This window comes from Pholis gunnellus, assembly GCF_910591455.1.
Source record: "Pholis gunnellus genome assembly, chromosome: 6".
Classification (NCBI taxonomy): domain Eukaryota; kingdom Metazoa; phylum Chordata; class Actinopteri; order Perciformes; family Pholidae; genus Pholis; species Pholis gunnellus.
Window position 1 is genome coordinate 27,864,784 of NC_136532.1, and position 20,890 is coordinate 27,885,673.

Genomic DNA, 20,890 nt, shown 5'->3' on the forward strand with positions numbered 1-20,890 from the left:
GATGTTAAAGCCGACTGACAGCTGATCCAGCTGTGATCAGCTGATCCTCGTCATCAGAAACAGACGTCGTTTCCTCTCTCCTCGTGACGCCCCTCCCTTCCTGTTTCTCGTTAGTTTCACTTCTGGAGCTCGTGGTGTCGCAGCTTCTTCTTCTCTGCTTCTAAAGGTGAGTGAGCGACTCTTCTCACGGAGGGACTCTTGGAGGACTCTTTGGTCCTTCAGGTCCAGCAGAAACTAGTTCAAGTGGACTTCAGAGGAGGACCAGTGAAGAAGAACAGAGCAACACGTCACAAAGGGTACATGCCAAGTCTCTTAATTGTCATTTCCTCGCTCTCGATCCTCGATCCTCGCTCGAACCGGAAGTTGTTCTGCGCCGCCATATTGACGGCCGTCCCAAAGCTCTTATTTAGCTCTGAGGAGGAGGGAGTGAGGAGCGAGGAGCGAGGAGGGAGGAGGGAGCGAGGAGAGAGGAGCCATGAGCGAGGAGCCACGAGAACAGACTTCCAGGAAGTGTTTGAACGGCCGACACGCCCCCTCATTGTTCATCAGTGATGTGATTGGACGCTGCAGCCGATCGGACTGACTGACTGAGTTTAACACCAGAGTGAAGACAGATCAGATCAGTACTCAGTTTCATACCGTACGAAACTTACTTTAGATTTAGAAGCGCTATTCTTCTCTAATGTTTATTAGGCCCGAGCAGCGAAGGCCCTATTGAGATTCGAACACACGTAGTACATCAGGCGCATTCGGGCGCATATTTGGGGGACTTGCCATACTCGAAAAATCACCAAAATGTTGCATATTTGTGTGTAAATAACTGTCTCTCTAGCGCCCCCTACCAGTTGGACCGGTGACGCCCCTCGGCCAGTTTGTCCGATTTACTTGAAATTCAACATACATGTCCAAACCCGCTAGATCCACAAAAAAGCCTCTCAGACCCCTAAGCTCCGCCTGCTTCGATTTTCCGCCATCTTGAATTTAGTGAAAAACACATCTTTGTGAACTCCTCCTACATGCTGGGTCTGATTGCTATTACATTTGCTGTGGATCATTATTGGATGTAGGTCACTCAGATTTATCAAAATCTTTTTGATATCTCTTTGCGTTGACAAGATATGGACCAATAAACTTATTAGGGGCGTGGCTTAATATCAATACACATAACTTCTCAACCATTTGTCGAAAATTCACGAAACGTTCAGCATATGTGCACATCGCACCCTGTAACATACCCTGAGATTTGTGTTGCATTCAGCCAATAGGGGGCGCTACAGTAAACCCGCAAAGTTGTGCTTTTTGTCACATTTTCCATTTTTCAGCATTCGTACTTTAACGAACTCCTCCTAGAGAATTTATGCGACCGACTTCAAATTTGTTCATGATGCTCTTAAGACCTTTGTGATTAAAAATGATTAAAAGCTAGAGTTTTCGTGAAAGAACCTTGACGTGGCGTGGCGGCCATTTTACCTCATTGGGCATGAAAAATGATTGAAATGTTTGGAGAGCAGAAATGAGCTCACAATAGTTTAAAGTCATGTCAGTAGGCATCAGTATAAATGACCTGTAAAGCAGTAAACGGTGAGATTCAGGTTACATGTCACAATAAATGATGCACACTACATTGTGACAACACATCACTAAACATCTGCAGATGAAAGCTCACAGTGTTTCATTGAAGGGTTCAACTAACAGCAAGTTGAGTCCACTTTCCTCTCTCAGCCTCTGGATTCACTGCCGGTCCTTTTCTCTGGACTCCTCACTCGTCTCCTCTGCCAACGAGTTCTACTAGATTACTGTCAGACCTCCAGGAGACACAGAGAGTTTAGAGAGCTGCTTTTACGTTGACAGTCTGTTATGTTACAAACACTGAAGCACATCCACAGCTTACATTTGTTCCTGTTTGTAGCTGCTTCATGCTCTGACTGGATGCAGTAGACGTGGAAACAGAGGAACATTTGAAGAGCTTTTCAAAGTCACTCAAATAGAAGTGAAAAGTGACGTCATCCCCAAAGAAAGGCCAATAAAAAGCCACATGAAGAGTCTTCCTCTAGTCTTCAAACAAGCCAACAGACTAAAGAGCATTGTGAACGTCATTTCTTAGAGATGACTCTGCAGCTCAAAGTGACAACAACATGGAAACTGTCCCATGAGTGTCTTTAGTATTGAGGTGAATGAGCTGTGTGTGTTTGTCATGATGAAGAGAAATAATGTTGTTGTGTTTGTGTGAAGGTGTGGACTCTGCTATGAATCAGTGTGAGGACAGAGAGGAGGGAGTCCCTCCCTCTAAAACCAGCCACACCAAAGCTCAGAGGTGAGATGACCGTCTCTAACTGTCCATGACTCAAAGTCTTTCATTCACTGACTCTGTTCCTACATGTGACCAGGACCCATCAGGGACCACGCTGTCCTGGACCTGAACCTGGACCTGAACCTGAACCTGGACCTGGACCCAGCTGTGTGTCCATGAAGAGTGATGGGTCTATGTCTCTTATTATTAATTTCAAAGATGGACGCCACTCTGTTGATCAAAGGTGAGGATATCAAACTGATGATGATGATGATGATGATGATGATGATGATGGTGATGATGATGATGATGGTGATGATGATGATGATGTCAGAAGGACACTCACACATGGTTCCTCTCTTCATCCTGATTGGACAGCATTACTCTTCAACCATCATGGTCACCTCACTGCATCATTTCCTGTCTTTGCTGCACTGAATACAGCTTCAACATCAACACTGAAACATTTCTACATGAAACATTGATTTCATACTAAACGTCTCCTAAAACTACCAGGATACTAACACACAGAGTCTCTCTCTCTCTGGCCTTTATGCCTCCTGGCATGTAGGGCAGCAACAACAGTCTTCCACTCCCGTCTGTCCCGGGCGAGTTGCTGGATGGAGCCCCATGAGTGCTTCAGGCTCTGCATCTCCTTCTCCACAGTTCTTCTTCATGTGTTTCTTGGTCGGCCTCTTTTTCTTTTCCCTTCTGGTGTCCAATGTAAGGCTGTTCTTGTAACATCAGCAGGGTCTTTCCTCAACACATGTCCTATCTCCATCTTCTTCTCATTAGGATGGTCTCCATGCATTCTTGTTGCCATTTGTCATCAGTTCTTCATTTGAAATGGTGTTTAACCAGAACATGTGCAGTATTCTCCTTAAACTCTGGTGTGGAAGGTTGATAGTCTGTTGAGATCTTCTTGTGTCATTCTCCAGCATTCAGAACCGTACAATAGGTTTTATGTTAATATCATATATTATGATAATAGAACAATAGGGTGGATAAAATACAGCTCTGATACATTTGAGTTTGGTCTTGATGGTGTCCTGCTGTGACCTCCATATGTTATTCAGGACTTTGGAAGCGTTTCTTGCCTTATTAAGACGATTCTTGATGTCTTTATCTGGGCTCCCATCGTGTCTGACAGTGTTGCCCAAATATATGAACTCACCTCAGATTGCGCAATCCCTCACAGACAGGTTGAGATCGTGTCTTCTGCTTTCTCATTGTTTGTCACCACTGTAATATGTGTAGACACTTGTATTATAAGTCCTTTCTTTCATAGAATAGCTCATGTATTGTATTTCACGTGTGTGTAGAACATATTCAGTCTTGCTGATCTGACATTAAACCTCAGTGAAGAAGCTCAGAGGAGCAAACAGTACCTCTGCCTCACTGAAGGGGGCGAGAGAGACCACGGGTCGGTTCATGCTTGTAGTTCCGTTACTCTTCTTCTACACTTCTCTTCTTCTTCACTTCTCTTCTTCTACACTTCTTTTCTTCTACACTTCTCTTCTTCACTTCTCTTCTTCTACACTTCTCTTCTTCTACACTTCTTTTCTTCTTCACTTCTCTTCTTCTACACTTCTCTTCTTCTACACTTCTTTTCTTCTTCACTTCTCTTCTTCTTCACTTCTCTTCTTCTTATATTTTGCTTTGACCGCAAACATTGAAGATTAAATATCTAAGCTTTAACAATTCTCAAAAAACAGGACAATATAACCAAATGTAGCTTACCTATGTGTGTGTAAAGAATGCTGACATGTGTTAGAAAAATTCACGCAAGACCGATGGAAAATCATGAATCAGTTAACATTTATTCTTTGCAAAGAAGGAGTCAGGGTTGAACACATACAACAACGTGCCAAGACTGCTCAGAGGTCTGGCTCTGAGACACTGGTATATATACTTGTTTAGCATTCTGTCACAGGAGGTGACACATACACAATACATATGGCGTCAAAAGAACAAAGTGTTTGTAACTTCACTAGAACATTTGGTCTTCAATGAAGGTCACGTTCTCGCAATCAGGAGGTTTGAGCCATAACATTGCTCTGCCCCCACCTCCACGCTTCCACAGTTCTTTGTTATCTACTTCAGAACATGCTGCTGAGAGGCCTCGACACCTAAGAAGAATAAACAGTGGTCGTCCTGAGTGAGAAAAGGAAGCCAGCTAATTCTAGCAGGACGCCATAAAAGTAATCACTTCCTAACACCGCATTTGTAAGCACAAAAGATCAATGGTCACTCATAAGATCAATGGTCACTTTGATTTTTCTCCAACATATGAAACATGAAGAACAACCAGTAGTCAATGTGCAAGCTGCTCTATTGAATGGTGGTTTAATCTGCTCTATATTGGGTTCATATGTTTGTAAATCTGACTCACCAGCCACGAACCTCACCGCACGTCACTGAACCAAATGTTATTGATCTTTAGTTCATATGAAAAAATAATCATGAGATTAATCTCGATTAATAATTGTAATCGTTGCTCAGCACTAATATATATATATATATATATATATATATATATATATATATATATATATATATATATATATATATATATATATATATATATATATATATATATATATATATATTCAAGAAGTCTAGTAGTAGTAACGTCTCTGTGTGTCAACAACTGTCAAATCAAATAAAGAAAGTTCACATCAATTATATTTTAACAATTATTATTCTCAGTTTTCACATTTAACTGGATGGATTATAAATAATACCTAGAAATACATAAATAAATGTTCTTCTCATTTCAAGTAAAATAATGTCTGGATTAAAGAATAACTGACAGAACAGAAAGCTTTTGACAAATGTGCATCTTAAAATAAAGTCATTCATTTTAGAAACATTGTCCTGCAGCTTTAAATTCACGTCATTCAGGGTGAAGAGATGTCAATAAAAAAACACAATATTATCTTCTTCTCATCTTGTAACAAGATAAATTAGTGTTCAGGACTTCCTCTGTGGTTATTAAACCTCTTGTTTCAGCTCTATTCTCTCTGTTAACATCATTGATCATATTGGACTCTTAGGTTTATTATCTGTGAATTCATTTCAGATGTGAGATGGAACGTTTGCTCTAAAGAGTTGTTCTTTGTCTCGTAGAGTCGCTTCATTTACCGCTTTTAATAACCGTCACGGTCTCTGAACATGTGAGACCTACTGGTTTTAAACTGACGTGTGAAGAATGAACCTATAAGAGTCTGTTCATTAATGGTTAGAGACTCTGGTCTCTCTGGTCTCTCTGACCACGTTTCTCTCTTTGGAGAACGTCATGTGAAATAACTTCTCTGACTCACTAATTATTCTCCTGCTCTTCGTTGTTTCCTCGTCTCTCCCGTGTGTGAACATCTCACTGGAATCAGGAAACTTGTCAGAATACTCACATTTGATTGGCTGAGCTGCATCACGTGATGTGATTTGCACCGCTGAATAAGTACCGTAAAGGCTGAAAAAGCTGCGCCGCTTAAAATAGAAGCGCTCCGTTAAAATGGAATAATTCTCAATTATCTATCGGTTTTAGGTCCTGGGTCCGGATATAACGGCGTCTGGGTCCGGATCCGGACTGCGGTCCGCCTATTAGGGACCCCTGGTCTAGATCTTCAAGTGATGAAAAGAGTGTCCATCGAATGCTTCTATTTTGGTCTTCAGTTGTTTGTCTCATTACCCAGTCAAGAGTAATATTGAAGAGCAAAGCTGACGTCACACTTCCTTGACTCACACCTGTCTTCACTTGGAATTTTTGGAGACTGTTTCCAACCCTGCATGTGAAGTTGGTATAAAAACCTACTGTACACCGAGTACAGGTTTTGTCTCAGAGCAGAATTGATCTGTTTTTTCCATCAGGAGGAAGCTGGAACAACCTGGACCTGAACCTGGACCTGGACCTGGACCTGGACCTGAACCCAGCTGTGTGTCCATGAAGAGTGACTGGTCTATGGGTAATCCTATTAACTTCAAAGATGGACGCCACTCTGTTGATCAAAGGTGAGCTGGAAGACTGAGCTGTTGATTCTCAGTGGGATCAGCAGGACTAGTGAACCTTTACCACTACAGGGACTCATCTGATCCACATCCACATATCACTTCATGGACCTTTACCTTGTGTTGGTCTCTGTGTGGACAGACGCAATGTGAGCTGATTCTTCATGATTCCTCCACAGAGAGGACCAGGAGAGCTCAGAGGTTCCCAGAGGTCAGTCTGCCCAGCAGCATCAAACACACCTGGACTCCATATTTATGGTCTGTACATGTACAACTACTTTAAATCTATTCTGTTCACAATCATCTCCATGCTGCACTTTGTAGACCAGTGGATTGTCAGTCTGTCCAACATGGATCTGATGTTTGGTTCCATGGTTTTAGTTTGTGTCATTCAGAGAATATTCTGTTCCAGCTGCTGGAGGAGAACATCGTCACTTTTGTGAAGAACGAGCTGAAGAAGATCCAGAAGGGACTGAGTTCAGATTACCCAGAATGCTTAGAGAGTCAGAGGGAGGATGAGGAGGTGTTGGACGGTGAGGATGAAGAGCAGAGGAGGAGCAGCAGAGAGGCATTTCTGAAGATCACAATGAACTTCCTGAGGAGGATGAAGCAGGAGGAGCTGGCTGACTGTCTGCAGAGCAGTAAGAGGATTTCTCTAAAGATTTAACATGCTGGATCAATGGGACGTTTACTAACGTCTCATGAGATGGACCAACATGTATTCATAGACTCATTCTTTGAGGAAATGAAATGTTGAAATCTATTCTTTGACTCATTGATCTTATTTGTTGTGTTCATTCAGGACTTCTTGCTGCAGTTTGTCAGCGTGAACTCAAATCTAACCTGAAGAAGAAGTTCCAGAGTGTGTTTGAGGGAATCGCTAAAGCAGGAAACCCAACCCTTCTGAACCAGATCTACACAGAGCTCTACATCACAGAGGGAGGGACTGCAGAGGTCAATGATGAACATGAGGTCAGACACATTGAAACAGCATCCAGGAAACCACACAGACCAGAAACAACCATCAGACAAGAAAACCTCTTTAAAGCCTCACCTGGAGGAGAGGAACCAATCAGAACCGTGATGACAAAGGGAGTGGCTGGCATTGGGAAAACAGTCTTAACACAGAAGTTCACTCTGGACTGGGCTGAAGACAAAGACCACCAGGACATACTGTTCACATTTCCATTCACTTTCAGAGAGCTGAATGTGCTGAAAGAGAAGAAGTTCAGCTTGGTGGAACTTGTTCATCACTTCTTCAGTGAAACCAAAGAAGCAGGAATCTGCAGCTTTGAAGAGTTCCTGGTTCTGTTCATCTTTGACGGTCTGGATGAGTGTCGACTTCCTCTGGACTTCCACAACAATGAGGTCCTGACTGATGTTACAGAGTCCACCTCAGTGGATGTGCTGCTGACAAACCTCTTCAGGGGGAAACTGCTTCCCTCTGCTCGCCTCTGGATAACCACACGACCTGCAGCAGCCAATCAGATCCCTCCTGAGTGTGTCGGCATGGTGACAGAGGTCAGAGGGTTCACTGACCCACAGAAGGAGGAGTACTTCTGGAAGAGATTCAGAAATAAGAAGCAGGCCAGCAGGATCATCTCCCACATCAAGACCTCACGAAGCCTCCACATCATGTGCCACATCCCAGTCTTCTGCTGGATCACTGCTGGAGTTCTGGAGGAGGTGTTGAAGACCAGAGAGGGAGGAGAGCTGCCCAAGACCCTGACTGAGATGTACATCCACTTCCTGGTGGTTCAGTCCAAACTGAAGAAGGTCAAGTATGATGGAGGAGCTGAGACGGATCCACACTGGAGTCCAGAGAGCAGGAAGATAACTGAGTCTCTGGTAAAACTGGCTTTTGATCAACTGCAGAAAGGCAACCTGATCTTCTATGAATCTGACCTGACAGAGTGTGGCATCGACATCAGAGCAGCCTCAGTGTACTCGGGAGTGTTCACACAGATCTTTAGAGAGGAGAGAGGACTGTACCAGGACAAGGTCTTCTGCTTCGTCCATCTGAGTGTTCAGGAGTTTCTGGCTGCTCTTCATGTCCATCTGACCTTCATCAACTCTGGAGTCAATCTGCTGTCAGAAGAACAAACAACCTCCTGGTTGTCTAAAGTCTTTAGAGACAAAACTAAACTAACACGTCTCTACCAGAGTGCAGTGGACAAGGCCTTACAGAGTCCAAATGGACACCTGGACTTGTTCCTCCGCTTCCTCCTGGGTCTTTCACTGGAGACCAATCAGACTCTCCTACGAGGTCTTTTGACACAGACAGGAAGTAGCTCACAGACCAATCAGGAAACAGTCCAGTACATCAAGGAGAAGATCAGTGAGAATGTGTCTCCAGAGAAAAGCATCAATCTGTTCCACTGTCTGAATGAACTGAATGATGGTTCTCTAGTGGAGGAGATCCAACAGTCCCTGAGTTCAGGACGTCTCTCCACAGATGAACTGTCTCCTGCTCAGTGGTCAGCTCTGGTCTTCATCTTACTGTCATCAGAAAAAGATCTGGACGTGTTTGACCTGAAGAAATACTCTGCTTCAGAGGAGGCTCTTCTGAGGCTGCTGCCAGTGGTCAAAGCCTCCAACAAATCTCTGTAAGTACAGAGAGAGTTAGATTCATAGATCATAACTTAAATACGCTGCTATCTTTGCTACTTATTGTTTATTTTTTCTTCATCATTGTCTCTTCAGACTGAGTGGCTGTAACCTCTCAGAGAGAAGCTGTGATGCTCTGTCCTCAGTTCTCAGCTCCCAGTCCTCTAGTCTGAGAGACATGGACCTGAGTAACAACAACCTGCAGGATTCAGGAGTGAAGCTGCTGTCTGCTGGACTGAAGAGTCCACATTGTGAACTGGAGACTCTCAGGTGACCCTGTGAATTACTTTTCTTGGACTAAGAAAAAGTTTACACACAAACACATTGGTGATGACAGTAATAAACATAAACCTTCCAGCCCTCACAGTTCCCTCAGATTATGTGACATGTGTGTTGTTTTGTGTGTTTGCAGCCTGTCAGGCTGTCTGATCACAGAGGAAGGCTGTGCTTCTCTGGCCTCAGCTCTGAGCTCCAACCCCTCCCATCTGAGAGAGCTGGACCTGAGCTACAATCATCCAGGAGACTCAGGAGTGAAGCTGCTGTCTGCTGGACTGAAGGATCCACTCTGGAGACTGGAAACTCTCAGGTATGAAGAGGCCTGTTGCAGCCACAGACAATCAGTCTGATAGAGGAGGTAGAGCTGGAGACTTTTCTCTGTCACACTGTCAGCCTGGTTAATATGACCCTGACACACCAAGCTGACCTCAAACTACCAGAGACTCATCAAAGTGTTTGTGTCCCACATCAGACCATCAACACAGACAGAAGTAGTCAGGGAACAGTAGCCAGGATAAGCCACAACAGGGAGGGAAGGTGATGAAACTGTTGTTTTTCTGGAGCGTTGTCTTGTTTCAACATTAGAAAATAGGACAGTGGTGTATCCTGACACGCTGGGTTGACATGAGTCAACGTCGTCACGCTGCAGGTTTGTGGACTCATATCAAACAATACTTGATGTTTTGATGCTCGTGTGTGTTGCCCTTTAGTCCAGACTTTATCGTGAAAAGACAAACAGACAAAGAAACAATCTGTTTAAAGCGTCTTGATGAATCATCACAATAGGAATGTTTTTCTGTTTTGAAGGAGTTCAGCTTTACCTGGTTGTGGTTTGTTCTGCACTGAGATCCAGTTCCCTGGCTGATCAGAGTCGACTTGTTGAAACTACAGGTGACAGTCGGCCACAGACGCTCAGTGAAGAACCAACAGCTGATTGTGGACATGGTGTGTCAGAGCCCAAAGAGGTTTATTGAGGACTGGACCAAAGTTCTAGGGGGACACAGGCAGTGCTCTGTGGCTGCAGACGGACTTGAACTGTAATATTTTCACCCCCAGATTACAGATCATAGAAACCAGTGTTGACTGTTGCTAGGAGACGGGATGTGAACAGCTTTGTACATCCAACCATCCCCCCCGACCTCCTCCATCAGAGGGTTTGTGTCGCTGTAGTGGTTTCAGGATTCTTTCTCCTTTACTTCTGAGAGACAACCGTCATTATTACACAAACACAAGAGGTCGCTTCTCAGGACCAGAACATCAACAATCAATGCTTCTATACTGACAACGGATCAGCTGACTCTGTGTGATGGTGAAGAGTCGTGTGGTGGTGATGAACCCACAGAGAACTGTCTCCATCTCTGCAGCTCTACTGAGCTTTTTAGCCTCTTTTAGCTCCTAGTTTTGGTTCTGCAGCACATTTCCTGTTTGGTTGAGTCTCAGTGTTTCCAGCAGCAGCTGTTTTCATCCAACAAGCTGTGATGAAGCCACTGTTCACTACCTGCTCAGCAGCAAACAGCAGACAGACTCAGTCAGAGACTAGCTGGTGAACATAGAGGAGCATTTAGCAGCTAAAGAGACAGATGTTTCCCTCAGGAGGTGGTGGAGACCAAACACAGAGCTACAAGAGAGAGAATAGTGGACTAACATTCATCAGGAGACACAAACACAAAGACTCCTGATGAGTCATCATGTTGATGTGTAACTGCTGGATGTGGAAGCAGCTGGTTGACATCATGTTAGACACAACTACTTTATAAGCTGATAATATGTCACATGTTGTGTTTACAGCTTGTTTTCACTGAACCACAAGTGGACAAAGAAATCAATTGATGCAGGTTTAAACATGTGATTTACTGACTGACTGGTGGAGGAAACTGAGTGTGAAATGGATGATTGTCAATATAATACTGATAATAATAGATCATGAACAAGTGAACATCATGAGCTGTCGTCATGGGCCAATCAGAAGAAGCTTGTAATGGAAAAGATTCAGAAGGTTCAATCATCACCACAGAATGCGTTCAGTCTCAGTGAGGAAGAACCCAGAAACAAGTGAAGAAGCTTTCTTTATACAGAATGAGCAAAGGTGGGCCGATGGCCGATGTTACAGACTTTTGGTCTCAGACTGATCGGAACAACATTCAAAAACAAACGGTCAGCAACCACAGCAAGCGGCCCAAAGGCCTCGGTGCTGGAACATTCTCACACAACACAGTTAGTTCTCTTTGTGAACAGAGAGGGAGAACTCTTCTTCTGCACAACAGAGACACGGTGAAGTTCAACAAAGAACCATGAACACAATATACTGAGTAGAAATACACACTACGTGAAAAATGACCATTACAATCCTCCCCTTGATCATTACATTAGATCACTACAATAGTATATATTCACCACTAGCAGTGAGAACATGAGTCAGTAACATTTCATCATGATTTGTATTCAGGACATCATTAACCCCGAGCGTAGGAAAGTGCTGACGGGCTGTTTTTGTGTGTCTGTGGAGGAAACACAACCTTTACTCACTCGTCATGACGCTAAAGTCTGTCAGGGATGAGTTTGCATCATAGCTGTAAACGTGTCTCATGGAGCAGTGGTTTGAACAGAGGGCTCAGGGGAATCCAGGAGGAGTTGGTGGGACACTGATCTGTTGATGGCTCGCACTAAAGGACAGTCTAACAAAGCATTGACACCTTCCCTCATCTGGACGTCTCACTCGTTCATCTGGTTAACTTTGGCAGCGACACTAGAGAAACGTACTGACGTGCAGACAGAATCATGAAGGTGTTGAAACCACAGACCACAGTCGTCAATCAGCGGCATATCAAAGCATGAACACATAATACTCACAGTGGTTTACATCTGCACATCATTCATCCATCAGGGAAAGAAGTCAGCTGTGTTTTCAAATTGTAAGCAGCTCTATGTTGTAGCAAGCGAGGGAATGTTCACACCAACATGTTGAGATAAGTCTCCTGAGATGAGGAGACACACAGACGCTGGACCTCCATCTCTGTTGAACTGTATAATGAGACATATCAGTGAGTTTCATAACACACAATCATCAAACAACCGCAACACTTTGTAAGCAATTCTATCATATTACCAGAACAAACATTCAGAATCAACTGAGTTTCATTGATTCCTTCATCAAGTAAAGTCAAAGAAAGCAGCAGCTGTTGTGTGAGATCATCTTTCTCAGATCACAAGCTGTAATAATAAGAAACATCAGTATGACACAGAAATGTCTCTTTCAAAGTCCTGCTCGTCTAAAGGAGGGAAGCAGTCGGGCATTGAAACAGGTCACATGTTGCAGGATCGTCTTCTTCCTTCTTCTCTAACAGCATGTCGAGGGCCAATCTACATCAATGTAGTGTATTCATATCACATGTCATTTGCTGTTTAGTTCAATTACAAATGGTTTCTTTAATCTGCTGGTTGCTGGTTCTTGGTTCTCTGTTGACCGTCTGAGGCTCCATGAAGGACCGGACTGTGTGTCACGGTGCTGGAGCTCTGCCTTCCATCGCGTTACTCAGCTGCTCCATGCGTTGTTAGCAAACAATACATTTCCTACAAAATACTAAATAACTGTGCTCTCTCTTGTGTTCCATGCTGCATTAATAAGATTACATCCCATCATTTCTTTGCTTTGTTTCCACTGAGCGTTGCTCTAAGTCCAGTCTTAAACCCTGAGATCTACAGATGAATGATGCTCCTCAGTTTATTCTGATGAATCCCTGCTGTGATACTTCACACTGTATTCTATTGTCATTCATAAAACAACAGCTTCATCAAATACTAATATTTAACGTTGCAGTTCTTTTACGTTCCCTAATGTCAGTGAACAAGTTGAATCCAGTGATATTCATGTTATTGAATGTAGAGGCCTCATCACGTCATCATGCTGTCTTCAGAGTTTAGATACTTTATTCATCCTGCAAGAGGACGTTAGTTTATTACAGCAGCACAACATCCACTAAAGCAACTAAAGCAACACAGGAACAAATGAGCTCATTTAGTACTAATGGAAGAGAGCATGTTTTAAACCTGGACCAGATGAGGCCCAACACTTTGGCTCTGCAGAGGCCAATGTCTGCAGGAAGTGAATATCATGAGTGAGGGATATTTCTGGAGGCACACCGAGCATCAATCGCTTGCTTAGTTGCAGCATCAGCTGCAGCATTTCCTGTTGAAATGGGATCAGAAGCGTTGGTGTGAGCAGCACATTTCATCACACAGACGGTTTTAGGGAATACATTCTTTACTGTTCATCTGAATACTAGAAGTCTTCCAACTATGACACATTCATTCATTATTTGTCTTGACTGAAGCATGAAGTTTCAGTTATTGCCTGTCAGAAACATGGCTTACTGAGGACTCAGAGAAATCATTCAAATACCAAAATACCATCAGTTCACCATGTAAGAGAGAGAATGGATCTGTGTTTATTCATGGTGACTATGAATTCAACACTTTGTCTTTAACCTAATGGAGCTACTTTCCCCTCTGATCTATAAAGCAACATGAGTTCCAGAACATTCAGTGACTTTGATTGATAACATCTGAACCGATTCTTTGAGTGAAGGAGACAAATCCTGTATTCAGACGCATTCAATCATTTTCACATGTTTCAGTGTTCTGTCATCAAGATGAATAGAGCGAAACATACTAAGAACATGATGGATAGAACATGGTTCCACAGGAATGTTCGGCACATCTCATGTATTAATATGTATTATAGTGCAGTGATCAGACAGCAGGAGTCCATGTGTGACTGTGATGTTATCGAACACACAGGACCAGGTGTGTGTGTGTGTGTGTGTGTGTGTGTGTGTGTGTGTGTGTGTGTGTGTGTGTGTGTGTGTGTGTGTGAGAGCGATGTAATGTCCATGTTTCATGCTGCTCTGACCCCCCTCCTCCTTTCAGGGTGGAGCCTGCTGGAGTCCGATGGTTCAGACCAGGTCTGAGGAAGTGTGAGTGTGCTTTGAGTTTGATTCATGAAAACAAAGCATCTTCAGACTGTGACATCACTCATTCACATCTCTGATGTCATCATCAAACAGATGATAGATTAATAACTGCAGCTGTGTTGTGTCTTGTTCTCTCCATCAGATTCCTGTGAACTCACACTCGACACAAACACAGTGAACAGAAACATCAAACTGTCTGACAACAACAGGAAGATGACATGTGTGGACGAGGTTCAGTCATATCCTGATCATCCAGACAGGTTTGACCTCTGTCATCAGCTGCTGTGTGGAACTGGTCTGACTGGTCGCTGTTACTGGGAGGTTGAGTGGAGAGGAGGAGTTGAAATATCAGTGAGTTACAGAGGAATCAGGAGGAGAGGAGAGAGTTCAGACTGTTTGTTTGGAGAGAATGATCAGTCCTGGAATCTGAGATGTACTAGTGGTGGTTACTCTGTCTATCACAATAAGACAAGAACACCCATCTCCTCCTCCTCCTCCTCCTCCTCCTCCTCCTCCTCCTCCTCCCCCTCTGGTAGAGTAGCAGTGTATGTGGACTGTCCTGCTGGCTCTCTGTCCTTCTACAGAGTCTCCTCTGACACACTGATCCACCTCCACACCTTCAACACCACATTCACTGAACCTCTTTATCCTGGCTTTGGGTTTGGCTTTGGGTTTGGCTTTGGGTTTAGGTCTGGGTTTGGGATACTGGCCAAAGTCAAGTCCAGGCTCAGGTCCAGCTTCTGGCCTGGTTCCTCAGTGTCTCTGTGTTCTCTGGAGGAGGGAGAGTCTCCTCCTGCTAGAGAAACGTTCTCTCTGCTGACCAGATAGTTCAGTGTGTACAGGATCACACACAGCTGATGTTAGTTGGTACCAACCTGATCCCTCAGTGGTTGTAGATGCAGTTGGAGCAGGTGAGGGGTACCTGAGCTGGTCTGGACTCTGGGGGGTTGAGAGCTCTCTGGGACTTGTGGTGTTGCAGATGGAGGTCTGAAGGACCTGAGCGAGGTCCATGTAATGACCTGACATGATGTGTTGTCTGAGAGAAGCTGTGAAACATCTTTGACTTTGTGTAGAAAACTGAACTTTGTTGTCTTGAAACATTTGTTTGTGTTCAGAAAAACCTCCGAATGTCAAACAAGAGTCTTTCTGGATCAAATTCAGCATCTGTGGAAAAAGAACCACAAGTTGTAAAGAGTTGTTTTGATTTGAACAAACTAAATTCATCTTCTTTGATCATCGTGTAACAAATGAACAAACTGTGAGAAGTGACGTTGAAATCAAAAGAAATCAAAGTTTTGGATGATTCTAGATAATAAAGCACATAAACATCACGTCAAAGCAGAAATGTCCAAATCCATCCCAACACTGTATAAAATGAAGGATTAGTTAAATCAGCTTCATTCTTCACGTGGTGTTGTTCACTTTCACTTCATTCATCACTGACTGTGTGCTAGTTTGATGAAACTCATAGAAACAAATCAAAAGAGACAAAAGAAGTTTGAACCAAACTACTGATCAAGAACCAACTCAGCTGTTTATTCAATGAAGATATATTATAATTCAGAATGTGTCATGATTTCACTTTTCATTCTTTCATTTGTATTCTTACTGATCATGTGTTCATTTAATGATGCTCATGTTTCAGTGATGTTCATTCATGTATTCACGTGTGATTGTTGACGAGGCTGATTGGTGATCTGAACTTTTGAGGTTTTTGACATTTTATCTTTTATTTTATTTACTTTCTACATCATCTGTTTCTGTAACCTTTCATGTTTTTATTGTATAAACCAAATAAAACTGGTTTGTATTTTGTACATTCCAACCAAAGTCCAGTGCTGCTGGTCTCTGAGGGTGTCTGCGTCGTCTCCATGAGGTCAGAGAGCTCTTCTCCTGGGAGAGGCTGACAGCACTGAATGATGGAGATGAAAGATAGTTACTGTGTTGATCCCTCAAGGGGACATTTCTTCACTGCAGCAGCAATTATGGTCCAGGTCAATAAAAATAACAGAGTAAACCCACTGAACCCATGAAAGAAACAGTTTAGCTGGTTGTCTCCCTCCAGCCTTGAAGCCGGTGATCTGCTTCATCCCGTCCACACCTCCCTCACGTAGTTCTGCTGGAGTTTGGCCTCCAGCTTCCTCCTGGAGGAGTCCTTGCCCTCCCTGAGCTTCTCCTTCAGGTCGCGCTGGACTCTCCTGAGCTCGTCCCTCCCCAGACCTGAAAGCTGCTTTCTTCTTGTTCAGAAGAGCTTCCAGGTCACTGGTGATCCTTGGCTTGTTGTTGGGGAAGCAGTGTACCGTCTGGGATGGAATGGTGGTGTGTTCACAGAGTTTCATGTGTTCTGTGATGCAGTCCGTCACGCTGTTGAGGTCCTCCCCATGTGGTCCACACAGCACATCCCAGTCCGTCGACTCAAAGCAGTCCTGCAGCACGTCTTCAGCCTGAAGAGGCTTCAGTAGAACAACAAAAGAACCACAAACAACTTTCTTCATTTATAGAAAGATTTGTGTTTTCATGATGTGATGTTTCCTCAATAACTTTATTATGAAACTATTAAAGTGAGAGATCTTTACATCATTGATCATCATTTCATTCAGTCACGTGAGGATCATTCAGAGTGTTTGAGTTTCATCATTTAAGAGAAACAATAATCATGTTCTGGTTATTTAATAATGACGTCACGATTTAAAAACCTACAGACACAAATAATTCATAAATAAGATGAATGCATATGAAGGCAAGTCACTGTCAACACCCGAGAGCGCAAATGAGATCCACGCGCACGTATTTTACTTTGACGAGTGCTTTTACATCACTCCACGAGCAAAAGTTGCTCGAGAAGCTTAAAGTTGCTCTCGAGTCTTTTTCCTGCTCGCTCTCCAGTAGTTTTTATTTTTGACAGTAAGTGGGCGGAGCCAGTCTCCATAGTATCTCTACATCTGATTGGTTACAATCCTCGTCTTTAGATAGACCGGATATGACCGACCTGCTCCTCCACCTGCTCCCTCACCTGCTCCTCCACCTGCTCCTCCACCTGCTCCTCCACCTGCTCCTCCACCTGCTCCTCCACCTGCTCCCTCACCTGCTCCTCCACCTGCTCCTCCACCTGCTCCCTCACCTTCTCCTCACCTGCTCCCTCACTTGCTCCTCCACCTGCTCCCTCACCTGCTCCTCCACCTGCTCCTCCACCTGCTCCCTCACCTGCTCCTCCACCTGCTCCCTCACCTGCTCCTCCACCTGCTCCTCCACCTGCTCCCTCACCTGCTCCTCCACCTGCTCCTCCACCTGCTCCCTCACCTGCTCCTCCACCTGCTCCTCCACCTGCTCCCTCACCTGCTCCTCCACCTGCTCCTCCACCTGCTCCTCCACCTGCTCCCTCACCTGCTCCTCCACCTGCTCCTCCACCTGCTCCTCCACCTGCTCCTCCACCTGCTCCTCCACCTGCTCCCTCACCTTCTCCTCACCTGCTCCTCCACCTGCTCCTCCACCTGCTCCCTCACCTGCTCCCTCACTTGCTCCTCCACCTGCTCCTCCACCTGCTCCCTCACCTGCTCCTCCACCTGCTCCCTCACCTCCATGTCTGCAGGTACAAACACACTTTACTCTATGACTTCATTGGTTTGGCACACAGGCGGCCCTGCTGGTCCATACATGTGGGTCATAATGTTTCTTTCGTTACTTCTGCAGTTTTTCTGGCCTTTCTATCATATTCTGTGCTGGCAGCTGTCCTTCCCAGATTACGTGGGGCTGCTATCTGGGGCCAGAGCTGTGGGAGAGGGCGTTGCAAATACTGTGTTGTATCTGCAATAAGGTCCTCTCTGGACCACGTCTGATCGGGGGAATCATGAGTTGGCGGTGGGGTGTCTAGCCTCCCTTTTCTTGGAGATTCTGATCTTTTTCTCCTACGTCACCTGTTCCTGGAGGTTAGGGGCATTATCACCTTCTTCCTCATCAGTTTCAGAGAGGTCGGTTTGATAGCCTGTGTGTATTCCAGATACTAAATCTTCCCGGGTATAGTTTTAAAGATGCTAAAACAGACATAATACGTTTTTTTACAAAGTTTACGGCATGGTTCCTTATTTTGTCATAAAAGGTCATTTTCTTCATAGACATTAAAGGATTCTTCCTCGGCACTGGACCCTGAAGATGAGTCAACTCCTTCAGTAAAAGGTGAGTGTTGTTTCTCACAGTGATGTAAGGGAGAGTTCATGTTCCAGTCCTAATACTTGATTGCTCCAGTATTTCTCGTTCCTAACTTGTTTAGATTCTGTTTGACACAGCTAGTTAGGTGTTTCAGTCATGAGATGTCTCCCCTGGTCCAACAGGAGATGGATATCTGTTAACGGGGACGTAATACATTATCATTTCCTGCATGTTTATGTAAGGGGGGCGTCTGAGTATGTAACAAACAAAGTCCACTTAAATCCCTCTGACTGGAGAGATTCTGGTTTTAACGCACAATATTTGCATGTTTGTTTTTGTGTCTCAGTTATTAGGAATCAGCGCTCTCTTTTTGGGCTCCTTATTTGCTGCAAAGGTGTGGAGAGGCCGGTATGATGTGTTGAAGCAGCTCCAATGTTTCTTGGACGTAGCTAGGGGGAAAGGAGGAAGTTGTAAAGGAATGATTGGTGGTCTTTTGTGGCCATGGCTTAATCCCTTCTTGTCCTGTTTACCAGTCTGTTCTCTGGCTCTTTCAGGCTTTTAACTGACTATTGTTGATGCAAGAGCAGTAAAAGTAGTTCTGTGCTGTCTCTGAGTTGAGGCTAATCCTGTCACGGTGTGTCCTTCTCCATGGATATCACAGCAGGTCAGAGTTTGTTCCTCAGGCTCAGAGTCTGTGCGTTTTAGCATTAGGTCTAATGTTTCTTTTTCATAGCCGAAGGTGTGAGTCACCCATTTTTATTAATATTTTAAGTTATTTTTCATTGGAATGTGAGCCAATGTCATTCACGAGACATACATATGACATATAACGTAATACAACACTGCTGTTTGTGTGCTGTGGTTAATCTTTGCACTACTGCTTATTTTACCTTAGTTAATAATACCATACTATTTCATTGTATATATTGTTATTTTTTACTCTGTTACTTTAATTGCTTTAGTATATTGTTTGCTGTAACAAACAAATGTCCCTTAGGGATGAATACAGTATTTATCCATCAACTCACAGGTAGCCTACAGCTGTGACGAACAGGATGTAAATGACGTCCTGTGTATTCAGTGACGCAGATTAAAACTGTCCGATTCGGACTGTTTTCTGTCACCGCCCCTTCTGCTCTCTGATGCTCCAGTCGTGTCGCAGTTCATCTTGAACGAGCCAATTACAAAGCACCAAAACACTGGTGTCCTCGTGACGGCCCCTCCCTTCCTGTTTCCTCTTTAGTTTCACTTCTGGAGCTCGTGGTGTCGCAGCTTCTTCTTCTCTGCTTCTAAAGGTGAGTGAGCGACTCTTCTCACTGAGGGACTCTTGGAGGACTCTTTGGTCCTTCGGGTCCAGCAGAAACTAGTTCAAGTGGACTTCAGAGGAGGACCAGTGAAGAAGAACAGAGCAACACGTCACAAAGTCTTCAGTGCGCGTGTCGCTCCTTCTTTCCTCGTGAAGGAACCAAAGTCACGTTTGAAGAAGTTCCAGAAATACTTGATGTTTTTCTTCAGTCAGCTGAACACAAATGGATTTAAAGTGAAGTTTAGTATGTACAGTATGACGTCATCGCCCACCTAAAGCTACCGCACGTCACTCCAAGGGGTACTTCCGGTCCGGATTTCAAAGTAAAGGATCGCGTGAGTTATTTGCGGTTAAGGAACAGAAGAGTCATTTAAGATCCTGTTATTGATTATTATTAAGACTACAGTCAGATATAATATGAAGTATTTTACTGTATACTATTTGAATAATCTAATGTCAAAGTTCCTTCCAGAGACCAAGATTCATTCTTTTTGTCTAACTTTAATGATTCACAAAGTACACAGTAAAAGTACTGAGTCCTAATAATAGGATCTTAAATTACTCTTCTATTCCTTAATCCCAAATAACGTAAACTAAAGATCCTTTACTTTGAAATCTGGACCGGAAGTACTCCTTGGAGGGATGTGCGGTAGGTTTAGAGTGGACGATGACGTCATACTATACATATGAAACTTCAATTAGATTTAGAAGAGCTATTGTTCTTCTAATGTCTATTATTGATGATGATTATTAGGATGATTAATTTTATTTTCTATAATTAATATTGTTATTATTAATATTATTGTTCTGATGTTTATGATAATTATCATGATTATTATGAACATTATTATTATCATAATTATTATTATTATTATTATTATTAACATACTTTAACTCCTCCCCTTAGAGATGTAACCTGATGGACTTCAGATCTTGAGACCTTTACAGTGAAAAGTGATCCAAAGATCATAAAGTTATGAATTATGAGCTCTGAAGGTGTTTCTGAGGCTGAAGAAGCTCCAAACTGAACCAAACTGCTCTCACATGTAAAGTCCTCAGTGTTTGTATCTGATGTGGTTTCAATGCTTCAGAGGGAAGTCGGCTCTATAGCGCCCCCTACACAACGTAGACCACGCAGCCCTCGCAGCACGTTTCACATAGATCGGTAACATTTGGGAAGCACATGTATCACATGTAGACTTAAAAAAAGTCTCTTGGAGCCATCCTCTAAACCCAACCGGAAGTCGGCCATTTTGAATTGTGTATACATTTCTTGTGTTTTTGCTG

The 20,890-nt window shown here is 43.6% G+C and overlaps 2 protein-coding genes across 9 annotated transcripts in view; both read left to right on the top strand.

The window, feature by feature from the left end:
• The first annotated feature begins 119 nt into the window (after positions 1 to 119).
• The window catches only part of LOC306697809 (uncharacterized protein), a 96,278-nt gene continuing 75,507 nt past the window's right edge, over positions 120 to 20,890 (top strand). For 2 of the 8 annotated variants that reach the window (XM_079161857.1, XM_079161864.1), the window contains exons 1-7: positions 2,016 to 2,314; positions 2,388 to 2,534; positions 6,161 to 6,301; positions 6,478 to 6,556; positions 6,711 to 6,939; positions 7,101 to 8,904; positions 9,002 to 9,175. In XM_079161857.1, the coding sequence (XP_079017983.1) occupies positions 2,211 to 2,314; positions 2,388 to 2,534; positions 6,161 to 6,301; positions 6,478 to 6,556; positions 6,711 to 6,939; positions 7,101 to 8,904; positions 9,002 to 9,175 (2,678 nt within the window). In that variant the 5' untranslated portion in view covers positions 2,016 to 2,210. The other 6 variants (XM_079161861.1, XM_079161862.1, XM_079161865.1 and 3 more) reach the window with 6 other exon arrangements.
• LOC306697828 (stonustoxin subunit beta-like) lies at positions 14,027 to 16,084 on the top strand. Its single transcript, XM_079161894.1, has 3 exons — positions 14,027 to 14,154; positions 14,294 to 14,822; positions 14,883 to 16,084. The coding sequence occupies exons 2-3, from the start codon at positions 14,365 to 14,367 to the stop codon at positions 14,977 to 14,979; spliced, it is 555 nt and encodes a 184-aa protein (XP_079018020.1). The 5' UTR covers positions 14,027 to 14,154; positions 14,294 to 14,364; the 3' UTR covers positions 14,980 to 16,084.

What these genes read in the sequence shown, in the direction of transcription:
- LOC306697828 (XM_079161894.1), top strand. Translation starts at nt 14,365, where the DNA reads ATGACATGTGTGGACGAGGTTCAGTCATATCCTGATCATCCAGACAGG. An exon ending in GGCTTTGGGTTTGGCTTTGG is followed by an intron (nt 14,823 to 14,882) that starts GTTTGGCTTTGG and finishes GTCCAGGCTCAG; the next exon opens with GTCCAGCTTCTGGCCTGGTT.